Here is a 25,537-nt window from a genome sequence, read left to right on the forward strand (position 1 = left end):
TGTGGGCGTGTGTGCGCGACGTATCTTAAGAGCAGTGGAAGCGTGTGTGCGTGACGTATGTGAAGAACAGTGGGGGCGTGTGTGCGCTACGTATCTGAAGAGCGGTGGAAGCGTGTGTGAGCAACGTATCTGAAGAACGGTGTGGGCGTGTGTGTGTGTGACGTATCTGAAGAGCGGTGTGGGCGTGTGTGCGCGACGTATCTGAAGAACGGTGTGGGCGTGTGTGCGCGACGTATCTGAAGAACGATGTGGGCATGTGTGCGCGACGTATCTGAAGAGCGGTGCGGGTGTGTGTGCGCGTCGTATCTGAAGAACGGTGTGGGCGTGTGTGCGCGACGTATCTGAAAAGCGGTGGAAGCGTGTGTGTGCCACATATCTGAAGAACAGTGGGGGCGTGTGTGTGCGCGATGTATCTGAAGAGCGGTGGGGGCGTGTGTGTGCGATGTATCCGAAGAGCGGTGGAGGTGTGTGCACACAGTATATCTAAAGAGCGGTGGGGGCGTGTGTGCGCGATGTATCTGAAGAGCTGGGCAGGATGCGGGGGAGACTATTTAAGGACCGGGCGGGAGACGCGCATCTGGAAGTCTCCCGCAAATACATAGACTTCTGGGAGACTTGGGATGTCTGGATGGTAAAGTCTAGATGGGATACGCAGCCGGCTGGAGGTATCAGTATAGCAGCATTTATTATGACACTGTATACCAATAATTAATATTTAATATTTGCTGTGATGGTTGGGTTTAGGTGTTTGGGGTAGACGTTAGTAAAATACAATAAATGGGAAATTCAATAAATAATAGAAATAATTCTTGTTAACTTCCGTCACAATACAGGAAAAAAACGTACGGTTCATGCAGACTTTAAAGTCAAACGTTAATGTTTTTCCAGGAGGTCAAGGTCCAGCTGGTGAACAGGTATCTTTCTTTGACACACAGATGAACTGTTCGCCACAAAACTAGCAACGTGAGCTAACAAAATCAATAAGTTAGATTTGATTTCTTCATGTTGACTTTAAAACAAGCAAAATAATCAGCCAATCAGGTGAGTGAATTAGCGAAAACAAGATTGCTGACCTCATTAGCAGATTAATTTGCATGTCTCACTTAATTCATAATTTCTGTAAACAAAACAGTATGTTCTTATTGTCTAGAAGTTGCTGATTGGTTAAATAATTGTTTGATATTCTGATTGGAAACGTGGTCAGACAGTGTGTTTGTTTGCAGTGAGGGTAAAGTCAGCATGTTGTGTGTTTTTCAGCAGCGTTGGAGAACGGATCTTCAGCGCATCTGCTGTTTTCCTGACACTGATCGATCTTATATTTGAGGACGTTTTACACGACGCTCGAACCCTTCCGCTGTTTTACGTAGATTGATCAAGGACACGACGATAAAGCAGAAAAACTTCCTGTAAATACGAACTGAGAGATGTGACGTCTCGGGACATGCTTCTCTTTCACTTACGAGTTTATGGTTGAAAAAAGTCTTAAAGATTATGTAGATGAACTGATGACACTGTCTTCTCTTTTCGCTCTTTTCTCACTCTGTCTCTTTCGGTCTTTCTCGCTCTCCGAGAGTGTTTCATGTAAAAAGATAAGACATGTTTTTTAATCAAAATAAAATGGACAAAAGTGAAGGTTCGCCGTGTTCTTCTTCAATCTCGCCTGCATTAATAACGTTGAACATGCACCAGGAGGTCAAGGTTCAGTTGGTGAACGGGTGTTTTTCTAGCAGTTGTGCACTGGGTTGATTTTTTTAGCATGCTATTAGCATTAAATGTTTATCTAGTGATTAGCTTTTAAAGTAACAGAGTTTTTAAAGTCTGAGCAAATTTCTGTTAATAAAATTAAGCCAGACATTATTTATAGGAATTTTACCAGGAGGTCAAGGTCCAGCTGGTGAATGGGTATCTTTCTTGTTTTACATTTAAGAATCAGTTTTGCATTGGGATGATTTTTTAGCCTATGATTAGCATTAAATGTTTATCAACAACTTTGTGTTTAATTTTTTTTTTTTTTTTACTGAAATCAAGCTGGACATTAATGTTATTAAGAATTTTACCAGGAGTTCAAGGTCCAGCTGGTGAACGGGTATTTCCTAGCAGTTGTGCATTGTGATGATTTTTAGCATACGATTAGCATTAAATGTTTATCTAGTGATTAGCTTTTAGAGTTAATGAGTTTTAAGAGTCTCAGCAACTTGCTGTAAATAAAGAATTATTAGGAATTTTACCCGGAGTTCAAGGTCCAGCTGGTGAACCGGTATCTTTCTTGTTTAAGATTTTAGAATCAGTTTTGTATTGGATGATTTTTTAGCATATGATTAGCATTAAATGTTTATCAGCAAATTTCTATTGAAATCTTTTTAATGAAATTAAGCCGAAATTTAATGTTATTATGAATTTTACCAGGTGGTGAACGGGTATCTTTCTAGAAGTTGTGTATTGTGATGATTTTTAGCATACTCTTAGCATTAAATGTTTATCTAGTGATTAGTTTTTGAAGATAATGAGTTTTTAAGAGTCTCAGCAACTTTTTGAAAAAAAAAAATTTATTAGGAATTTTACAAGGGTATTTTACCAACAGATATTTTTCTAGCAGTTGTGCATTGTGATGATTTTTAGCATACTACTAACATGAAATGTTTATCTAGTGTTTAGCTTTAAAAGTGAGTTTTCAGAGTCTCGCCAACATTCTAAGAATTGAATGTTGAACATTCTAAGTTAAGAATTGTACTGAAATGAAGCCAAACATTATTGTTACTAGGAATCTTACCAGGTCAAGGTCCAGCTGGTGAACAGGTATCTTTCTTGTTTGACATTTTAGAATCAGTTTTGCATTGGGATGTTTTTCAGCATACGATTAGCATTAAATGTTTATCAACAACTTAGTTTATTTTTTTTTTTACTGAAATTAAGCCAGACATTAATGTTATTAGGAATTTTACCAGGAGGTCAGGCTGGTAAACGGGTATCTTTCTTTGTTTGATATTCAATATCAGTTTTGCATTGGGATGATTTTTCTCAAACAATTAGCCTTAAATGTTTATCAGCAACTTTCTGTTTATTTATTATTTTTTTTTATGAAATTAGGCCAGACAAGGAATTTATTAGAAATTTTACCAGGAGGTCAAGGTCCAGCTGGTGAACGGGTATCTTTCTTGTTTGACATTTCAGAAGCAGTTTTACATTGGGATGATTTTTCTTAAACAATTAGCATTAAATGTTTATCAGCAACTTTCTGTTGAAAACTTATTACTAAAATAAGGCCAGACAATAATGTTATTAGAAATTTTGCCAGGAGGTCAAGATTCAGCTGGTGAACAGGTATCTTTTCTTGTTTGACATCCAGAATCAGTTGCATTGGAATTATTTTTTTAGCACACTATTAGCAATAAGTGTTTATCAGCATCTTTCTGTTAATTTTATTTTAGTGAATTTAAGTCAAACTAATGTTATTAGGAATTTTACCAGGAGGTCAAGGTCCAGCTGGTGAACAGGTATCTTTTCTTGTTTGACATTCAGAAGCAGTGTTGCATTGGGAGGATTTTTTAGCATTAAATTATATATGCTACACATGTTGAGAAGTTTTTAAAGTTTAACTTTCTGTTAAAAAGAGTTGTCCTGATATTAAGCCAGACATTAATATTATTTAGAACTGTACTGTTGTTCTGTAAATTATTATTGTCATCCTTATTAGTGGCAGTATTGCATTAAAGCATATGTAGTATTTTCACTCATTGATTACATTTTGTTTTATTCTAGTTGTAATAATATTATATTCTAATATTAAATATTGTAGGTTGGGGTTTTTATCGTAAACAAAGTTTATTTTTTAAGAATCTTAAAGCTGCTTGGATTTCTTTAAAATGCAAGTCTCTATATATACAAATTCAGGTTAGGTTTTGTCCAAATTTTATGACCTATTTAAAAGAGACCTATTGAGCCCTTCTCTACTAAATGCATTTCTGCTGTGTCTTGTGTGTGTTTGAGTTTGAGCTGAGAATGGCTCCCAGATAATGTTCTCCAGCTCTCTGAAACTGGCTTTGATCCTATGGTTGGCGATTTGGTGACTGTTGCTTTAAATGCAAATGAGATTTACAAACTGGGGGGACCCCTGTGCGTCATCATAGTGACACAGATGTAAAACAGCAGTGTGTGTGTGTTATGAGTCAGTGCGTGTGTGCTTCATGCTTCTGTCAGTTTATGGAGACTGTAAATCTAAAACTCCACATCTATAATCCTCTTAGTCTATGCTGACATCATCTTCAGCAGCTCAAACACTCTCACCGTACGTTCACACCGAAAGCGGCGAGAGCGTCAAAGTAGCCGGAAGTCATTCATTTTCAATGAGAGCCGGCGGCGATAGGCGACGATAAGCGGCGAGGAGCAGAGCGGCGCGTCTTCGCCGGCGTGAGCGTCGAGGAGAGTTGAAATGAAGTCAACTTTATGGTAATGAGCTATGACGCGTTTCGGCGGCAAGCAATCAGAATGAAGACGTCCACCGCTTGATAGCAGTTCAGGGAACACAGACCTGTGAACTTTGGTTCCGACCACAGTTGTTCCCAAGGGTTTGATTATTGCGGTCGCCGGATTTCCAATTATTTACAATGTTTTCTTACAGTAGCATACATTAAATAAGTCACTGGCGAGTTACTGATGTTCATTAATGTTATATAAATTTATCTTTAAAAAGCGGGAATCTCACGCGATGTGACAGTACAAAACAGTACTGCTGCTTCAGGATATTTCAGACATACGGACACATATTGGATAAATAGAGCAAAGCCACACCACACGCAACTTGATCTTCCATTGTTATATGAATTTGATAAAAAAGTGCGCAAGATTTTCACGCTAAAAACATGCCTTATGCAGGAATGTAACTGATATGCTGCAACGGCTCCTTTAAATATGAGATCAATGTAGCGAGTTTTGACGCTCCCGCCGCCGGAGCTGAAGGCAGTCAGCGTTGTCGCCAGGGCGGCCAGAGCGACCTTGGACGCTCTCGCCGCTTTCGGTGTGAACGTACGGTAATGGCTAATGGACAGACGGCTGCTTCTCACTCAGGCCTGCTGCTTATGCTAATGAGATGGAGAGATGAGCACTAGTGGGCGGGGCTTTCCCCCTCTGATGACACGTACAAAGGGAGAATGTCAATCAAAGTGTTTCTGCATTAGAACAAACACAATTCAGTACTGCTGAGCACTAGAGGTGCTGGAGATACACACACACACACACTGCCACATACAAGCCATTTCTGCATTATAGGGGCCCTTTAAACTGCTTTGTGATATACATATATATATATATATATATATATATATATATATGTAACACAGCAGGGATCGAGAACTAGAAATTCAGCTCTATGAAGATGATGATGAAGATGTGTGTCTGGATTTAGATCAGTGTGCATGATGTAAAACCCTTCTGATTCATGAAAGTGTTCAGGAGAAATGCGTGCGTCACACACTGATGCCTTTTTACATGGTAATATTGAGGTTTCTTCTGATGTGACGCACTTTTTAGGGCTGCAAATGAATATTAATGACTATCCATAAACCCTGGGAGAGGATCTCTGACTGACTGAACAGAACACAAACACATGCAGCACAGCAGCTCCGGCTGTTCAGAGGGATCTGTGTTTCTCCTGACGGTGAAGCGATCTGATTGTGAAATGGACAGACGTAAAGGCCCTCTGAAACACTCTTGACTCCAGATGCACAGCTCTAAATGCGTCTGCGTGTGGAAACCACGTGTAAATTTTACTCCTCTCAATATTAAAAAATCAAGGTGAGAGTGCAGGTGTTGTGGCTGTAGAGCGTCCATCATCTTCCTCAAAGACATTTTGTACATTCATTAACTCCAATAAAAATATTTTGATTAGTAATATGAATTGAAATGCACCATTTACCCACATCACATAAATAGTTACCTATATGCGACAAGCAAAACATATTCAATTTCTTACAATAATAACTTCATTTAGTATGACAGTGTTATACACTGTTTACTTTCAATGGGTTAAAGTAAAAAACAAAAAAACTGTTAAAAAAGACGTCCACTTTCTCTGACCTATTCAGGAGCCATGTGCACCGCTGACAGGTCAAATCTGCTTCTCTATTTCAAGTTCTAAGCAAATTTAAATGCAAAAGCATTTTAGATGTGCATATAAAATAGCCTGTGTATTAGCCTAATGACATCAAATTAATAAAATATACAGCAAATGCGGATTTTTGGTTAAATTAGGCAGATACAAAACAGTGTAGAAGAATGATAATAGCTGTAAGAAAAAAAACGTGTCATTAAACATACACAAGCACTGAGTCAGACCAAATAGTATAAACTTTAATTAGCCGTCTTGTTTGTAATCTTTAAACCCGTAAAATATGCTACCTTCCATTTTTCATCACCACTGTATCTGATGGCCGAATAGCAAATGAATCGTTCAAATGAATCGTTCAAATGAATCGTTTAAATGAATCTAATAAATCATTTAAAGCTGTTCTTCTTAATGAACCGAACGATCCAGTCCAGCAAATTCAACTGATTCTTTCTAACCCTTCTGAGAACCGATGAGCTGTTAATACTGCGCATGCGTCACTTTCGGTTTTGTTTTTAAAAGCTTAATATATAACAGACGGTTGTGTATTTAACAAAAACAAGTTATTTTCCGAGTCATTTAACTCAAGTCCAAGTCAAGTCTCAAGTCATGACAGTCACGTCCAAGTCAAGTCGAGTCTTTTTTTTGGATATTTGTTAAGTAAGTCTCAAGTCCTAAATTTTGTGACTTAAGTCTGACTCGAGTCAAGTCTTGTGACTCAAGTCCCCCATCTCTGCTTTCTATCACCGAGAACCAGTCTGGCCATTCTCCTCTGACCTCTGGCCTCATCAACAAGGCATTTGCGCCCACAGAACTGCCGCTCACTGGATATTTAATCTTTGTCGGAGCATTCTCTGTAAACCCTAGAGATGGTTGTGCGTGAAAATCCCAGTAGATCAGCAGTTTCTGAAATACTCAGAGCAGCCCGTCTGGCAGCAACAACCATGCCACGTTCAGAGTCTCTTAAATTCTCTTTCTTCCCCATTCTGATGCTCAGTTTGACCTGCAGCAGATTGTCTTGACCAGGTCTACATGCCTAAATGCAGTGAACTAAATGTGCCTTAACAAGCAGTTGGACAGGTGTACCTAATAAAGTGGCCTATCTATCTATCTATCATCTATCTATCATCTATCTATCTATCTATCTATCTATCTATCTATCTATCTATCTATCTATCTATCTATCTATCTATCTATCTATCTATCTATCTATCCAATCATCCATCCATCCATGTTAGTTCCAGCTGGGCTTCAACACATTTACCTGAAGGTCTCCATCTACTTGATCAGGCGAGTTTAATGAGGATTAAAGCTAAACTGAGTTTGGCAGCAGTCATCTACACACTTCTTTACTGTCTGCAGAGTGATTATCATGCTCCATATTTTCATCACACACACCCACACACACACACACACAGAGAGCACGTGTCTGAACAGCGCCATCACTTCACCTGTATCCTGAGGTGTGTTTGTCATCTTCTTCTGAATGTGTGGATCTTTCTGTCTGATAGCTGGATTTCCCCTTTTCTTTTCAATGGCTCGCAGTCTCACACCTCTCCCCCTTTTCCTCAGAGAAACATATTGAAGCAAGCAGGCGCTTATTCACTCCATCAGGCAGGACTTTCCTACAACCACCCCCAAACTCTGAACTTTCACACACATAATAAAGCAGCACGCCATCGCTGAGCTCAGCTTACAGGGATTCAGTAGTTTTATGTCTGAATCCATTCAACTGACCTCCAGGTCTGGCGGGAGCACTTTTAGCTTAGCTTAGCATAGATCACTGAATCAGATTAGACCATTAGCATCTTGCAAAAAAAAAAAAAAAATCTAAATATTTTCCTGTTTAATGTTTGGCACTTTTGTCGTTACATCATGCAGTAAAACTGACGGAAAACGAAAAGTTGCTATTCTAGGCTAATCCAGCTCTACTATAGTCTTGTTCTGGTGTAATAATCAACTTCAATGTTGTATCGCGACTACAGCAGCACAATGATATTACACCTAACAATAGTCCTCTGCTAAGTAACTAACAACACTGTAATATAATTCAGTCAGTTGGTGTTTCTGTGTGGAGTTTGCATGTTCTCCCAGTGTTGGCGTGGGGTGCTCCGGTTTGCACCACAGTCCAAACACATGCGCTATAGGGGAACTGATGAACTACACTGCCTGTAGTGTACGAGTTTGTGTGTGAGTGGGTGTTTCCCAGCACTGGATTGCAGCTGGACATGCACTGTGTGAAATATTTGCTGGAATAGTTGGTGGTTTGTTCCACTGTGGCAACCCCAAATAAATAAAGGGACTAAGCTGAAGGAAAATGAATGAAGGAATAACCTTGGCATTGGTATGATGCTAATGGTCTAATCCGATTCAATGATTGATGCTAAGCTAAGCTCAACGTGCTCCAGCAAGACCTGAAGATCGGCTGAATAGATTCAGTGACTTTTTAACTCTAGGAGAGTTTTACACTACAAAAATTGGTTTCTTACATTGAGTTTTTGTCTTTTTTTTAAGCACAAATGTCTAGAAATTCTTAAATCAAGAGAGGTAAAAAATATTGTCTTGTTTTCAGAAATAATGAGTCAAAATTAAGGGAGTTTTTCTCATTTGGTTTAACTCATTTCTTGAAACAGGAATTAACACTCTAGGATTGTCTTCCAGTTCAGCACAACACTAAGCTCACTAGCAAAAGCTCATATATTTCCCAAAACTGTTCAGTCATGTGTCAAAACTAAATCTCCTTCTCATTTAGACAGTCAGTGCCCCCAAAATCATTAGTCTCTTTGGCATCGCGTAAGCACTGCAAGTCAAAATGTTTAGTTGTTTCATCACTACTGCAGAGGACCATTGAAATATCCCTCATGTCCACCTTCCTGACCCTAAAAGAGCACATGTCACTCTGCTGCTCATCCGTTTGTACTGGCTGCCAGTTGCTGCTCGCATCAAATTCAAAGCTCTGATGTTTGCCTACAAAGTGACTTCTGGCTTTGCTCCTTCTTATCTGCTCTCACTTCTGCAGATGTATGTGTCCTCCAGAAACTTGCGTTCTGTGAATGAGCGTCGCCTCGTGGTTCATCCCAAAGAGGGAAGAAATCACTTTCCAGAACTCTCGCACTCAATCTGCCCAGTTGGTGGAATGAACTCCCTAACTGCATCAGAACGGCAGAGTCACTCGCTGTCTTCAAGAAACCACTAAAAACTCAACTATTTAGTCTCCACTTCCCTTCCTCATCTGCAATTGCCTCTCTGGCTCCACCGCTAACTGCACTACAAAACAAAATAAATAAAAATGACTAATGCTTTCCTTCTTAGACTTTACACACCTGAAACTTGCCTACAGCACTTCTGCATTGTTGCTCTTATAGTTGTGTAAATTGCTTCCTTGTCCTCATTTGTAAGTCTCTTTGGATAAAAGCGTCTGCTAAATGACTAAATGTAAATGTAAACGTCCAGTCTTAGCCCAGTTGTTGAAAATGTTTACTCCACTGTTTTTTGTCTTTTGTTTTTCCTTGATTTAAGGAAAAACTCACTTCAATTTGGCATATTATTTCTCAAAACAAGACAATATGTTTTGCTTGTCTAGAAAATTCTTCTTGATTTAAGAATTTGTAGATATTTGGACTAGAAACAAGACAAAAAAATCTAAGTAAGAAAAGCATTTTTTGCAGTGTGAGCCAAACCAATAGGGAAAAACCGTAAAACAAGCAAAATAATCTCATTTCAAAGCAAACATAAGATTATTTCATCCCCAATGGCAGATTATTTTGCTTGTTTTATTGAAAAACTCACTTAAGTTTCACTCATTATAAGTCTAAAAACAAACCAATACTTTGTACACTGCAAAAAATGCTTTTCTTGCTTAGATTTTTTGTCTTGTTTCTAGTCCAAATATCTGAAAATTCCTAACTCAAGAAGAATTTTCTAGACAAGCAAAACATATTGTCTTGTTTTAAGAAATAATGTGCCAATAATAAGTGAGTTTCTCCTTAAAACAAGCAAAATAATCTGCCAATGGGGTGAGCAAAATAATCTTACGTCAATAGAAAAAACAAGATTATTTTGTTCACCCCATTGGCAGATTATTTTGCTTGTTTTAAGGAGAAACTCACTTATTATTGGCATATTATTTCTGAAAACAAGACAATATGTTTTGCTTGTCTAGAAAATGCCTCTTGATATGAGAAATTTTAGATATTTAGACTAGAAACAAGACAAAAAATCTAAACAAGAAAAGCCTTTTTTGCAGTGTAATGATCTAGAAAATGTTTATGATTATTTGTTTTTAGGTATTTGGACTAAAAACATGACAAAAACTCTGAGTAAGAAAAGCATTTTGCAGTGTAAAACGAGCCTATAAAAAAAAGAGAGAGAGGAGGAGAAGCGGGGTCTTTTAATAATCACATTTAGTCTGCAAATGTTCCAACATCTCATCCAGACGGAAAGGAAACCGATCAGACGGCTGGAAGAAAAACACAAGAGCAGGAGTCTAAACATGCAGACGCTGCAGACCGCTCTGCACTCTTCCTCCTCGCAGACAGATTTCATCATCAAATGCACGATTGTGAAATTCCTGATTTCCTGACAAACTCTCTCCCCCCCTCCTACCTGGCTTAAACTCCCTTGCATGCTCTGATTGGCCGGCCGCTGTGTCACATGCCGTCGTGACATCACATTTAGGATAAATCTGGGAGTATTTAAGTGTTGTACAGCATCACACGTACACACGCTGAGTAAGCCCGGTGCTGCAAACAGCAGCAGAGACGTGGAATAGTTTCCCTCCCACACGCCGCACGCATGTTTCTACAGGAGCACTGAATTTCCCTGAATCTGCACTCTCCACTTATGATTACAGGTTCAACACGAACACTTTAAATATTGCTAAATAAAATGAAAACATTGTACTTTCAAGACGGCAACTTTTCTGTCTGCATCCCAGTTATGCCGTGTAATATTGTGCTTATATAAATACAATATTATAATATATATAAATCAAGTACAATATTACTGTAAACAGCCTATTTTGGGACACCTCGAAATATACAAAAGATCCTTATAGGAAACTATAAACTTTTAATTTTGTTGGATAGATAGATAGATAGATAGATAGATAGATAGATAGATAGATAGATAGATAGATTGATAGATTGATAGATAGATAGATAGATAGATAGATAGATAGATAGATAGATAGATAGATAGATAGATAGATAGGTAGGTATAGTAGGTAGGTAGGTAGGTAGGTAGGTAGGGAGGGAGGGAGGGAGGGAGGGAGGGAGGTAGGTAGGTAGGTAGGTAGGTAGATAGATAGATAGATAGATAGATAGATAGATAGATAGATAGATAGAATTAATTTTGCTGCGCCATGTTGATATTTAATTAACTAACAGACCCCGCCCCTTTTTAAATCATTACTAGACACGCCCCTAATGCTGATTGGCTTCAGGTGTGTTTTGGAGCTTTGCATATGTTGATATTTGAAACCACCAAAAAATACACGCCCATTACCTAACAGGCCTGGCCCCCTTTTATATCTCCACTATTATTACTAGACACGCCCCCAACTGCTGATTGGCTACAGGTGTGTTTTGGCACACACAATATGTTGATATTTGACAGTACCAAAACAAACACGCTCATAACCAAACAGACCTGCCTACTTTTAATATCTCCATTATCATTTCTAGACACGCCCCTTACTGCTGATTGGTTGCAGGTGTGTTTTGTGGCTCTGCATATGTTAATATTTGAAACCACCAAAATAAAAATAAAAACACGACCGTAATCTAACAATCCCCGCCCCCTTTTATATCTCCACTATCATTACTAGACACGCCCCTTACTGCTGATTGGCTGCAGGTATGTTTTTAGACTTGGTATATGTTGATATTTGAAACCAACAAAACAATCACGCCCATAACAGGCCACACCCCTTTTTAAATCTCCACCAGCATTACTAGACACGCCCCTTAATGCTGATTGGCTGCAGTGATATTTGTGATGTCATGAGACGTGCGAGTGTCAATAGTAATGCAATCGAAACAGAGGAAGTCTTGCCTGCTTTGTAGTGTGTTTTTGTGAAACTGTGACTTCCACATTCTGAGGCGATGCTCTATAAAATGACGTAGCGTAAGTGCCCGGCAGTGTGTGTGGGTGTCTGTGTGTGTGACCTTTAGCCGAAACGCAGACTTTCCCAGGTTGACCGTCAGTGCACAAACTTAAACACACTGCTGAGAGGACAGAATCTGTCTGCAGTTGTATTAACACATTCCAGGAATGTCAGATTATGAGCAAACGTATGATGATGAGACAATGATCTGAAATTGACAGCATTATTCTGGAGTACTGTGGGGAATAAAGGCCTATAAATAGCTCGCTGCTAAGAAACCGCAAGTAAATTCTACAAGGAAATGAAGGCAAACTATTTTTACAGTCATATTCAATTCCAGGAATGAATGAATGGATGGACGGATGACTGGATGCATAATTGAATAAATTAAATTGAATAAATACATAAATTAATAAATACATGAATGGATGGATCCATAAATAGATGAATGAATAAATGAAAAAATTAATGAATGAAAGAATGAATGAACAAATGAATGAATGAATGAATGAATGAATGAATGAATGAACGAATGAATGAATGAATTAATTAATGAATTAATTAATTAATGAAAGAACGAATGAATGAATAAATGAATTAATTAATTAATTAATTAATTAATGAAAGAACGAATGAATGAATGAATGAATGAATGAATGAATGAATGAATGAATGAATGAATGAATGAATGAATGAATTGATGGATTACAGTCTAGTACATGTCTAAATTTTTTAAACAAATGAACAACAGTTTACAAACGTTTACAGATATGGATGATGGAATGAATGAAAGATTGATGGATGATGTTTGGATGGATGGATAAATACATAAATAGATAGATAGATAGATAGATAGATAGATAGATAGATAGATAGATAGATAGATGGATGGATGGATGGATGGATGGATGGATGGATGGATGGATGGATGGATGGATGAATGAATGAATGAATGAATGAATGAATGAATGAATCGACGGACCGACGGATGGAGAGACGGAGGGATGGATGGATTACAGTCCAGTACATCTAAATTTCAGAAACAAATAAACCACAGTTTGCAGATATGGATGAAGGAATGAATGAAGGAAGGATGGATGATAGATGGATGAATAGATGAATGACTGAATGGATGGGATGGATAAATACATGAATAAATACATGGGTGGATAGGTGGATGAATAGATAGATAAATATGTGGATGGATGAATGAACAAATGAATGAAAGAATGGATTACAGTCCAGTACGTCTACATTTCTTAAACAAACGAACCACAGTTTACAGGCATGGATGAAGTAATGAATGAAGGATGGATGTAGGATAGATGGATGAATAGATGAATGACTGAATTGAAAGATAAATACATAAATACATGGATGGATGGATATATAAATACATGGATGATTGAATGAATGAATGAATGAATGGATTATAGTCTAATATGTCTACATTTCCGAAACAACTGAACCACAGTTTACAGACATGGATGAAGGATGGATGTGTGGATGAATAAATGGATGAATAGATGATTGATTGAATAGATAGAATAGATGGATGGATGGATGGATGGATGACTGGATGAATAAATAAATAAATAGATGTATGGAAGGGTGGATGAATTACAGATGGATGAATTAATTAATTAATTAATTAATTAATTACAGGTGGATGGAAGAATAAATAAATGGATGCATGATAGATGGATTGATGGATAAATGGATGGATGGATGGATGGATGGATGGATGGATGGATGGATGGACGGAAAGATGACTGAATAATATATGGATGAGTGAATGGATGGATATATGACTGAATGAACAAATTAATCATAAATGAACAGATGGATGGATAAATCGATGGATAGATGAATGATAAAATGGATGGATGGATGGATGAAAGGATGGATGGATGGATGGATGGATGGATGGATGGATGGATGGATGGATGGATGGAAAGATAAATAAATAAATACATAAATTGATGGATGGATGGATGAATGAATAAATAAATATATGGAATATAGATAGATAGATAGATAGATAGATAGATAGATAGATAGATAGATAGATAGATAGATAGATAGATAGATAGATAGATAGATAGATAGATAGATAGATAGATAGATAGATAGATAGATAAACGAAAGGAAGGATGCATGAAAAATAAATGGATGGATGAATGAATGAATGAATGAATGAATGAATGAATGAATGAATGAATGAACAAATGAATAATAAATGAACAGATGGATAGATGAAAGGATAAATAAATTGATGGATAGATTGATAAATAGATGGATGAATTAACAAATGAATCAATAGATAAGAGAAGGATGAATGAATGAATGGATAAATGTGCAATTGGAAAAAATGGATGAATAAATGAATGATTGAATAAACGGATGGATGAATGAATGGATGGATTGACAGATGGATTAACCAATGAATGAATGAATGAACTAATGTATGGGTGTTCATTTTATTTCTGAGCTGGGCTTTCCAGCTTGTGTCTTGTTTACTGTCCCCAAAGCTCCATCACGAGTCTGGAAAATAAAAGAAAAGGCCCGTCCACATTCAGGAAGTGCAGCAGAGTCACTTTAAAAAAGGGAACAGAGTACAGAGACAACCCCTCACACACACACACACTTGTACAGCTATATTTACAGGGACTTCCCATAGCTGTGATGATGTTTACAGTATTTTCTTTGCCCCTTTCCCAAACCCAACCCCTAAACTGAACCCTCAGCGCAACTAATCTGCACTTCTACATCTTCAAGATGCTTCATTCTGTCTGATCTATGAGCCCTTTTCCTCATGGAGATCAAAACATACTGGTATTACTATACTTGTGGGGACATATAAGGGGAATACAAGGTATGCACACACACAAACAATCACACACTCATCACACACTTACACACATCAGTCAGGAATGTGATGGATAAAGTGTTTGTAGTAAAAAATAGTGGATCTGAGAAAGTGACTCACTCTGCTGGAGATATACCTGCGGTGATGACATCTCTTCCTGTAGACACCCATAGACAGGTTTTCACATGCAGAAAAAAAAAGGTTTTTACATGCAGGTGACGTGGCTGAGAGCTCTTACAGGCACATGGCTATTATTAGAACCGAAAGTTATGACATACACATGTTAAAGGGCACAAATGAAAGTCTGGGAATATTGTGGTGATGAAAATGGGGAACAAATGAGCAGTGCATTCTGGGAGGTTTTAAAACACAGTTGAACACAAAACATGCATTTATTTTAAAAACAAAATTATAATATAATATTGTAATATACATTTTATTATATTTGGCCTACAAAACCATTGTGGTTTGTAATAATTCATCGATTAATCACATGTAAAATAAAAGTTTGTTTTGACATATGTGTGTGTGCTGTATAATTATATATATATATATATATATATATATATATATATATATATATATATATATTAAACAATTGTTTATATTATACACACACACACACACACACACACACACACACATATATATATATATACATTTAATTATCTCTGTAACGAAAAAGTTTTGTTTTTATGTGTGTTTGTATCACATATTCATAAAAATGTATAAAATACACAAACAATTATTATGTCAAATTTTCTAAATACAATATATAACACTTTATTTTATTTTTAATATTATTTTTTATGTTTTTTATTCTATTTAATTTTTAATATTTAATATTTTTTAATTTAATAAATTTAATATTTAATTTTGTGTGTGATTAATTGTAATTAATCTTTGCTTAAAATGTTTTTAAGACATTAAAAGAAAAACATTAATTCAGTGTCAGTACATCTAAACAGCGCTGATAATCTATAATCTGTCATGTGTAGTCAGATATAACAGAACGGTGTAAATATGAAATCATATAATAATTATGAAGCAGACAGTAAACACTAAAAGTACAACATGTTATCAATGTCACATTCTTTAAATTAATGTCTTATTATTTAATAATAAAGGAATATTCAGCTCAGTTCTCATAGAAAATAATACATCAGTCAATCAATAAATACATAAGTAATCACTCACTTTCCATCAGCTTTGCCACAGCAGAATGAACCCCCAACACATATGTTTTTATATGGCAGATGGCCTTCCAGCCACAAATAATAATTATGATGATAATAATAATAATAATAATAATCATTAATAATAATAGTAATATTTTAATATTAATAATAATCATTATCATCATCATTTTTAACATAAATAATCATCATCATTAATAATTATAATATTCATCATCATCATTGATAATAATAATCCTCATTATTATTATTATTATTATTATTTATTAATTAATTGATTATAATATAATTAATTTTAATTATTAATTATTAATAATAATAATAATAATCTTAAGTAATAATAATCATCATCATCATTAATAATAATCTTTAATAATAATAATCATCATCATCATTAATAATAATCTTTAATAATAATCATCATCATCATAATTAATAATAATTATAATAATAATAATCATCATCATCATTAACAAGAATAATAATCACCATTAACAAGAATAATATTCATCATTAATAATAATAATAATAATAATAATAATCACCATCATCATTAATAATAATAATCTTTAGTAATAATAATAATCATCATCATTAATAATACTAATAATCTTTAATAATAATAATCATTGTCATCATTAATAATAATAAAATTAATTATCATTAATAATAATAATCATTAGTTATAACAATCATCATAATCATTATTATTAATAATAATAATCATCATCATCATTAATTATATTATATTTAATAATAATAATAATAAATGAAGTTATTTACATTTCTGTTTCCAGTAAGTCTGTATATGACTCTTCTGCTGTGGGAAAGTGTTTGTAAATGAATCCAGAGTGTGTGAACTTGGCATCAAGCAACATTCAGGGAAACTGGATGACAGCCCACACCATCTGTGATGTAATCTTGCTGACATATGATGTCATTCTCTCATTATTCATGATATGTGCTCCTCCTGCTGCTTTCCCAAGGTTAATATAAGTTGTAATTTACACTTTAAGGATGCCCTGTGTTACTTTGAAAAACCAAAACAAATCCTTAGAGGCTATACTGTGGAGTTTCTGATGCACTTGCTGGGAAGTTTCACAATGGTTTCTTAAAACCTACTGTTTTAGACTTCTTATGTGAAATAGAACATTTAATTAATTTACTTATAGATTAACTGATCATAAGAATTGTGTTTCAACTGATTCTTTATTTTATTGCCATTTTTTTTTAATATCTATTGTACATACAGTTAAAGTCAGAATTATTAGCCCCTCTTTGATTTGTTTTTCTTTTTTAAATATTTCCCAAATAGTGTTTAACAGAGCAAGGAAATTTTCACAGTATGTCTGATAATATTTTTCCTTCCGGAAAAGTCTTATTTGTTTTATTTAGGCTAGAATAAAAGCAGTTTTCAATTTTTTTAAAAGCCATTTTAAGGTCAAAATTATTAGCCCCTTTAAGCTATATATTTTTCGATCGAGTCTACTGCAGTGATTCTCAAACTGTGGTACGGGTTTACTTCTAGTATTACGCGGAGGAATTACTGAGTAATAAATTTAATGCGTACAATAACACCAATGTGATCAGGATTGGCTGTCCTCTAAAACAAAATCAATTCAGTTGGCGCAGAGTTAGAGAAAGAGGTGTGTGGTGCTTGCAGAGCAGATATTTGCTAGAGCAGTGGTTTCCAACCCTCGGGTCATAGATCGGCACCGGTCTATAGATTAATTGGTACCGGGTCACACAAAAAATCATTAATTATTTCCATTTTATTTATAATCTAAACAATGATTATTTTGAAAAAACTTTTATTTAGAAAAATGAGCGTATTCTCTTGTTAGATCTCGGTCATTTGAGTGCCAAAATTTAACCCACAGGCCAGCAAAATGAGTAAGAACTGTAGCACGACGCGTTTGCATATTCCAGGCGTCCCCAGTTTAAAACATCTTAACTTTTCAGGATGCCACACCGCGAGTCACGTGAAAAGAACCGACTGATCAGCTTCATATTTTGTATGGAATATAATTTAAACTGTGCAGTGCTGTAGCTGCTTAATTTGGTCAACTACGCTACTTTATTTCAATACTGGTGATTGTGGTGGTACTTGGAGAGACAATTTTTTTCAGAGGAGGTACCTGGTGAAAAAAGTTTGAGAAGCACTGGTCCACAGAACAAAACATCCTTATACAATAACCTGCCTAGTTACCCTAATCAACCTAGTTAAGCCTTTAAATATCACTTTAAGCTGTATAGAAGTGTCTTGAAGAATATCTAGTCTTATATTATTTACTGTCATCATGACAAAGAGAAAATAAATCAGCTATTAGAGATGAGTTATTAAAGATTTTATGATTAGAGATGTGTTGAAAAAAACTCTCTGTTGAACAGAAACTGGGGGGAAAAATAACCAGGAGGGCTAATGAATCTGACTTCAACTGTATATTTGTCTTTCTCTCTGTCTTCTTCCTGTTTATCCAATTAGAAATTGTGTAAAATAGTAATCATTTACTGTATTCTTTATATTGTTTCTAAAAATAAACAAAAATACATTTAAAATGTTTATAATTTAGAGAAGCAGCTGTGTTTATTGTCTCTGCTTAGGGCCAAAACCACCATAAATTCATTACAAAACTGCCCAAATGCCCTAATACCTCATAAAATATGATTATATTAGACTGCATTTGCCTGTTTTTCCTCCACAGCCGTTGAACGGAGCTCTTCAAAAGCCAATGGGATTGCGATGACCAATCAAATCAAAGGAGGCGGGCTTTCCTGCACACCCACTCAGGGTTTCCCGCGCGAGGTTTCAGTTTCAACGGTCAAACATAAGGTAAGTATCATACTTTTCACACCAAATCTTTCATGTCAGAAATGTCAAATAAAGGTAATATTAATCATTAAGAAATACATTTATAAATTGTATTTTTATAATTTACAGGATTTATGAGAAACAGCTAGACATTTTCAGCATTTTGATTAGATGTGTGCCACATTTTAGGCCTCTAAATGTAGTTGAATACAAAATTATTAGCCTAACTCTAAAATTATTAAATGAACTTTTTAAAAAAACATTTCAATAAATGTAGTTTTTTCAACACTTTTAAGTGTAATACTTTTAACTTTATACATGTTTTATAAATAAATTCTAATAATTAATTTATTTTGTATTTGCCATGATGACTATACAGAATATTCTTCTATTATTTTGAAATATAGTTTACAATATTCAGCTTAAAGTGTAACTTAAAGGTTTAACTATGTTAATTAGGTTAAATAGGCAAGTTGGAGTAATAAAGCAAGTTGTTAGATAATAGTTTTTGTTAAAGAAACATAATTAAGGGTTTTATTAATATTCTAATATTAATAATATGGTAACACTTATATACTATTTCTTATTATTACAAGCATGAATTTAAATGTTAGCCTACTAATATATTGGTAAACTATGATTAATAAATACTTTATGAGCATTGTTCATTATAAGTTCATGTTAGTATATAGATTAACTATTGGGAGTTACTGTAACGTGTGATTTTATATATATATATATATATATATATATATATATATATATATATATATATATATATATATATATATATAGGCTGCATTAACTTTTTATTTATGTACTTTTAAAATTTTTTTCCTTCCAAAAAAAAATTTAATACGACATTCTCTTAAAAAAAAAAAAAAACATAACAGGACACTTTAAAAAAAATAATAAAAATAAATCGCCCTGCTCTGTTAAACATCACTTGGGAAATGTTTGGAAACATAATTGTCTTTAGCTGTATTATGTGATGAATGCACACGTCAGTCTGACTGCTTACCTTTTTAACTAATATCCGACAAAGAGATTAAATAAATGTAAGATGATATTCCATGTAATAACGCGCGGAATATGGAGTCAGTCACAGAAATTCACACTTCAGATTCCTCCCGCTTTCCACCTCCGCTTGCGCAAGAGCGACAGGACGGAAAGTTGGTCGGTTTTTCTCCGATCCTCCTCTTCTGTGTCTCGGTCTCGTGGGAGGAGAACTCGACGAGGGAAACCCGTTAGTTCCTCCTCCGTCGTATAAAACAACATGAAGCCGCTTCTGTCAGTCAGTTCAGTAGCTGCACCTGCTGCGGATCTTCATTGCCATCGGCTGTTTCTGCTGGGTTTTTATGGAGATGTCCGCGTCCACTGATGTCGAGAGCCAGTCGCCGGCCACGCGCTCCAGGAGCCGCTGTTTGGACACTTTCCTCGTCGGGTCCGTGATCGCGCTTTTCCTCATGCTCGGGGTCACGATCGCGGGCGCGCTTTTTTTCGCAAATCGAATCGAGCGCAAATTGAACGAGCGACCATCCGGAGAGTCACAGAAACCTGAATATTTAGTCCGTGTCCAACCGTCCTCTTACAAGGTGAGATTTTCAACAAGTTTGTTCTTCCAGCAGTAAATGATGACGGGTGTGCATTATTTACTAAACTTTTAACAACTTTAAAGTGTATTATTCCGCGTATTTCACACAGCTGTACAGATGTGTTTTCAGACTTTATTTGTCAAGTGTCTGTCCTCCTTAAACGTCTCCTGTGTAGCACTACTTTCCTCCACATCTCCTCCAAAGCCTTCTGTTGTGTTCTGATGTGACTTTTGACTGTAAAATAACTGAAATCATTCATAATGCGCTCAAAACCTGCCGGAACTACTTTAGCTGCCTCTTGTTAGCTTTTATATAGGTAAATATAATGATTTCAACTATTTTGATGTTTATGTGAAATTATAGTTATGAATAAGTTGTTTTAATGTTTTGTACATCTGGGTGTCATGCATACTTTTAGCTAAGCTAACTATATAAATATAGCAAAGACAATGATAATTAGCATAATGATAATATATGTGAATTGATGATGCAATCAAGAGGATTATAATAATGAATAACCATGTAGGACCACTGATTAGTAAATCATTGAGTAGACACTAACTGTTTAAAGGGGCAGTTCACCCTTTAAACACATTTTAGCATTAGCAGAGCACTGTATACTGTAGTGTTTACAGTAGATTAAACAGTGTTCATACCTGCTGCACTCAGAGGCGGAGCTTCTCTTTCCTTGAAGATGAAGTTGTTAAACTTGTTTTCTCTTTCTGTCTTTTTTTCTTTCTAGATGCAGAATTTTGCATACCTGGAGGCCACTAAAAGTAAGTTTATTAAAAATGTTGCTAACATAAGCCGTTCTCACACATGTAGAATTTTCTGATAAACATATTCATCTACTTATTATTTTCATTTTTATTATTATTATTCAGTCACAAGATGACGACAAACCGCTAAGAACAGCATATAGTTGAAGTCAGAATTATTCGCCCCCCTTTGAATGTTTTTATATATATATATATATATATATATATATATATATATATATATTTATTATTTTTTTTTCCCAAATGATGCTTGACAGATCAAGGAAATGTTTACAGTACGTCTGATAATATTTTTTCTTCTGGTGAATATCTTATTTGTTTTGTTCTGACTAGAATAAAAGCAGTTTTTAATTTTTTAAACAACATTTTAAGCTCAATATTATTAGCCTCTTTAAGCTATTTTTTGTCTCCAGAACAAACCATCATTATACAATGACTTGCCTAATTACCCTAACCTGCCTAGTTAACCTAATTACCCTAGTGAAGCCTTTACATGTGACTTTAAGTTGTATAGAAGTGTCTTGAAGAATATCTAGTCTAATATTATTTACTGTCATCATGACAAAGAGAAAATAAATCAGTTATTAGAGATGAGTTATTAACACTGTTATGATTAGAAATGTGCTGAAGACATCTGCTCTCCGTTAAACAAAAATAATCAGAGGGGCTAATAATTCTGACTTCAACTGTGTGTGTGTGTGTGTGTATATATATATATATATATATATATATATATATATATATATATATATATATATGTGAATATGTTCACTAATGGTCAAGAGGATTGGTTTGGCAATTCCCAATTGGTGATTACTCGATTCTGATTGGTCAGTCACAACATTACAAGATATGTTATTTCCACATAACAACCGCTGAATAACACAGACTCATCCGGGAACTGAGAATCACCTCAACCATGAGTAAATACATTCACATCCATATACTTACATTATTACATATTAATGTCTACTCCATCTTAAACCCAACCTACTTGTGGTTTAAGTCCCTCCCACTTGGAGGTCACACAGCCTACTTGCGGTGTAATCCCTCCCACCTGGAGGTCTCTGGGTTGCAGCAATACCTACTTGGCTTTTTTTTTTTTTGCATTTTTGACAGTTTGGCGCCATCTAGTTAATGACTAATATGTAGGTTAGTGTATATTCCATCAGCTGTTTTAAAGTCTCTCATTTTTTGCATTTAATTAAATAATTTATAAGCTATTACAGCTCAAAACAATAGTTTCTGTCTATTTTTTTACAATTGGTGGCCAGTAGCCATGTAATAATCAGGATAAAGTACATCCAGACGGTTGTTTTTTCTCAGAATGAAGCCTTCAGTCTTCTACAGCAGTGCTGCGCTTCACATCAGCCTGCTGATTATCCTTTCAGGCATTATTGAAAACCTCCTGGATCTACTTTATCTCTCTATCATTGAGCATCAGCACATGTCTATTTAACGAGATCCATATTTTTGACGCTGTGTGTCTTTGTCCCCGTCCTGCAGGTGAACTAAAAAATGAATCAATGCATTGGAAACCTGTGAAATATGGAGAAATTCAGACTGTCGGCTCTCTCTACAGCTTTAATGAGGTACAACATGTGCTGACAGTAAAGGAGCAAGGCAGCTACTTCCTTTACGTCACGCTTACCTTCTCATGCACACACGTGTGCGACCCTGCCCAGTTCGACGTCACCTTTCCCAAAGACACCAGTCCCGCAGTGAAATCCGGCGACCAGCATCCGTCACCGTGGTTAACCTGCAGCGTCCGACTTTCTCAAGATAAGGGCAGAGAGAATGCATCCGTTACCAAGACCTGCTGGAATGTCGTCACCTTTCCAGAAAATGAAAACAGGCTTTTGGCTATAGCTAAAATTGTTTTGGAGGGTAAACAGCACAACTGGAAGCTGGAGCTGAACCACTCTGGCTTTGGGATATTTCTGATAGATGGATTAAAAGGAGCTCTTCCCTCATGACAGAGAAAATCAGACTAATTCAGGACAGTGAGTCGTGGATCTGGATCTAATCGGGTCTGTTTTTGAGACTCTCGCGAGCAGATCCACGAGGACTTTTGACTGAAAAGAGCGCCGCGCTTTAGCCGTGGTGTTCACATGCACTCTGCCACATTCCTCAAGCACTATTTATTACTGAAATATATTTATATGCATCTAACATTGTTCAAGACTAGTCATATTTATGTGTTTTGCAGGGATGCAGACAAATGACAATTCTGGGCTGAAACTTGAAAGCAGATAATGCTTTGTGATAGTTATTAATTCGTTTGATTAAATGATACAGTATAAATTAACTTTTGCATGACTTTTCAAATTCAACCCAAATTATTATAATTATTCTGATTTAAAAACACAGAAGTCACTAAAATAAACACATTTTATTGAGAGTGAATGGCAACCCAGCAGCACTATTGCAAGCAGCAGGAACTAGTAAACTACATAGAAATGTCCTGTACGCATGTTATTTGACGAGCTTTGCTTTTCCACTACAGTTGGTCAGAATTATTTGCCCCCTTTTGATTTTTATTCTCTTTGTTAAATAATTCCCAAATAATATTTAGCAGAGCAAGGAAATGTTCACAGTAATTCCTATAATATTTTCTCTCATGGAGAAAGTCTGATTTGTTTTATTTCGGCTAGAATAAAAGCAGTTTTTAATTTTTTAAAAGCCATTTTAAGGACAATATTAGTAGCTCCTTTAAGCTATACTTGTTTTCGATAGTCTACAGAACAAACAATAGTTATACAATAACTTGCCTAATTACCCTAACCTGCCTAGTTACCCTAATTACCCTAGTGAAGCCTTTAAATGTGACTTTAAGCTGTATAGAAGTGTCTTGAAGAATATCTAGTCTAATATTATATGCTGTCAACATGACAAAGAGAAAATAAATCAGTTATTAGAGATGAGTTATTAACACTGTTATGATTAGAAATGTGCTGGAGAAATCTGCTCTCCGTTACACAGAAATTGAGGAAAAAATAAACAGGGGGGTGAATAATTCTGACTTCAACTGTATGTGGTTCATATATAGATAATAATACATGCACATGAGCGGTTGCCTCAGCATTTTTGCCTAATTGTTTTATTTCCTTTCTAAAAATGCCAGTTTCTCCCATTATTTTTTGGTGCATCCCTAATATTTTGTGTGTAAAATGTATTGTAAATGCTAAAGAGTTGTAGATTACACTACATGTAAAGAGGCGTCAGAGCTGACTCTCATATTCACTGACTGCATGTACTGTAAAACTCATCTGCTGCATCGCAGAAAAGATGCGTAACCTCCTAAACCTCCACATATTTTGCCTTAAATCTGTTCAAAGTGCCTTGGTTGTGTCTGTTTCATCACTGCATGTGTGGACGGACATGAACATCTCACACAGGGTTGCCAAGTACGTGGTTTTCCAGCAGAATTGGGATACTTTTAACCACTTGGTGCAGGCTATTTTTTGAGTTAAAGGTTTGACATATTGTTGCACTGAATTATTTTACTCTACCAAATGTCCATTCCACCAATGATGAATGATAGAAACTGTGCTGGAGTTGTAAAAACAGCATGCACTTTTCTGAGGCGCAGCGGCACGAGAGTGTGTGTGCGTATGTGTGTGTGGCTGTTCCGTTTCCATGGTGACAGGACTGTTGCTAAATAAACTAAATAACGTATATATGTAACCTCCATGTATATTTACATCTGAATTAGGAATTTACTAAATGTTTAGTTTATAATGTCGAAATATTATATCACAATTCCATTACATTTTTAGCTTAACTTAAAATTATTTCACTTGTGAGAACAGAATGTTTATAATTACTGATTTATAGTGATTGTACAAACTGTATAATGCATAAAGTGCTGTAAATCATGTATTGCACCACTAGGATTGACATTGTTTTATAGGGGTAGTTTTGTTGTGGACACCTGGCAACCCTGATCTCACCTGTGTGGAATAGAGCAGCATCTGAATGCTAACAAACTCAGGAACTCTAGATATGAATGTAAACAATGATGAATGTGTAAGATGCTTTATTTTGTTATATATTTAATAAAACAAAACATTAATAGTA

The 25,537-nt window shown here is 35.6% G+C and overlaps 2 protein-coding genes across 4 annotated transcripts in view; both read left to right on the plus strand.

Moving 5' to 3' along the window:
* The window catches only part of adgrl1b (adhesion G protein-coupled receptor L1b), a 58,878-nt gene extending 57,246 nt beyond the window's left edge, over nt 1-1,632 (plus strand). Inside the window, exon 26 of the mRNA XM_087234993.1 lies at nt 350-1,632. The gene's annotated coding sequence lies outside the window, so the exon portion shown is untranslated. The remainder of the gene's footprint in view (nt 1-349) is intronic.
* A 1,813-nt stretch (nt 1,633-3,445) lies between these two features.
* On the plus strand, nt 3,446-25,537 carry LOC103909543 (uncharacterized). Of its 3 annotated transcripts, none has more exons than XM_087238298.1 (4): nt 3,446-3,494; nt 18,977-19,104; nt 21,421-21,454; nt 22,964-25,537. In XM_087238298.1, the coding sequence occupies exons 2-4, from the start codon at nt 19,015-19,017 to the stop codon at nt 23,431-23,433; spliced, it is 594 nt and encodes a 197-aa protein (XP_087094424.1). In that variant the 5' UTR covers nt 3,446-3,494; nt 18,977-19,014; the 3' UTR covers nt 23,434-25,537. The 3 variants fall into 3 exon arrangements, with proteins under 3 accessions (XP_087094424.1, XP_087094425.1, XP_087094421.1); XM_087238299.1 differs by lacking the exon at nt 3,446-3,494 and adding an exon at nt 18,611-18,711; XM_087238295.1 differs by lacking the exons at nt 3,446-3,494; nt 18,977-19,104 and adding an exon at nt 20,169-20,678.

Source organism: Danio rerio, chromosome 1 (assembly GCF_052040795.2).
Source record: "Danio rerio strain M-AB ecotype USA chromosome 1, GRCz13ab, whole genome shotgun sequence".
Lineage (NCBI taxonomy): Eukaryota > Metazoa > Chordata > Actinopteri > Cypriniformes > Danionidae > Danio > Danio rerio.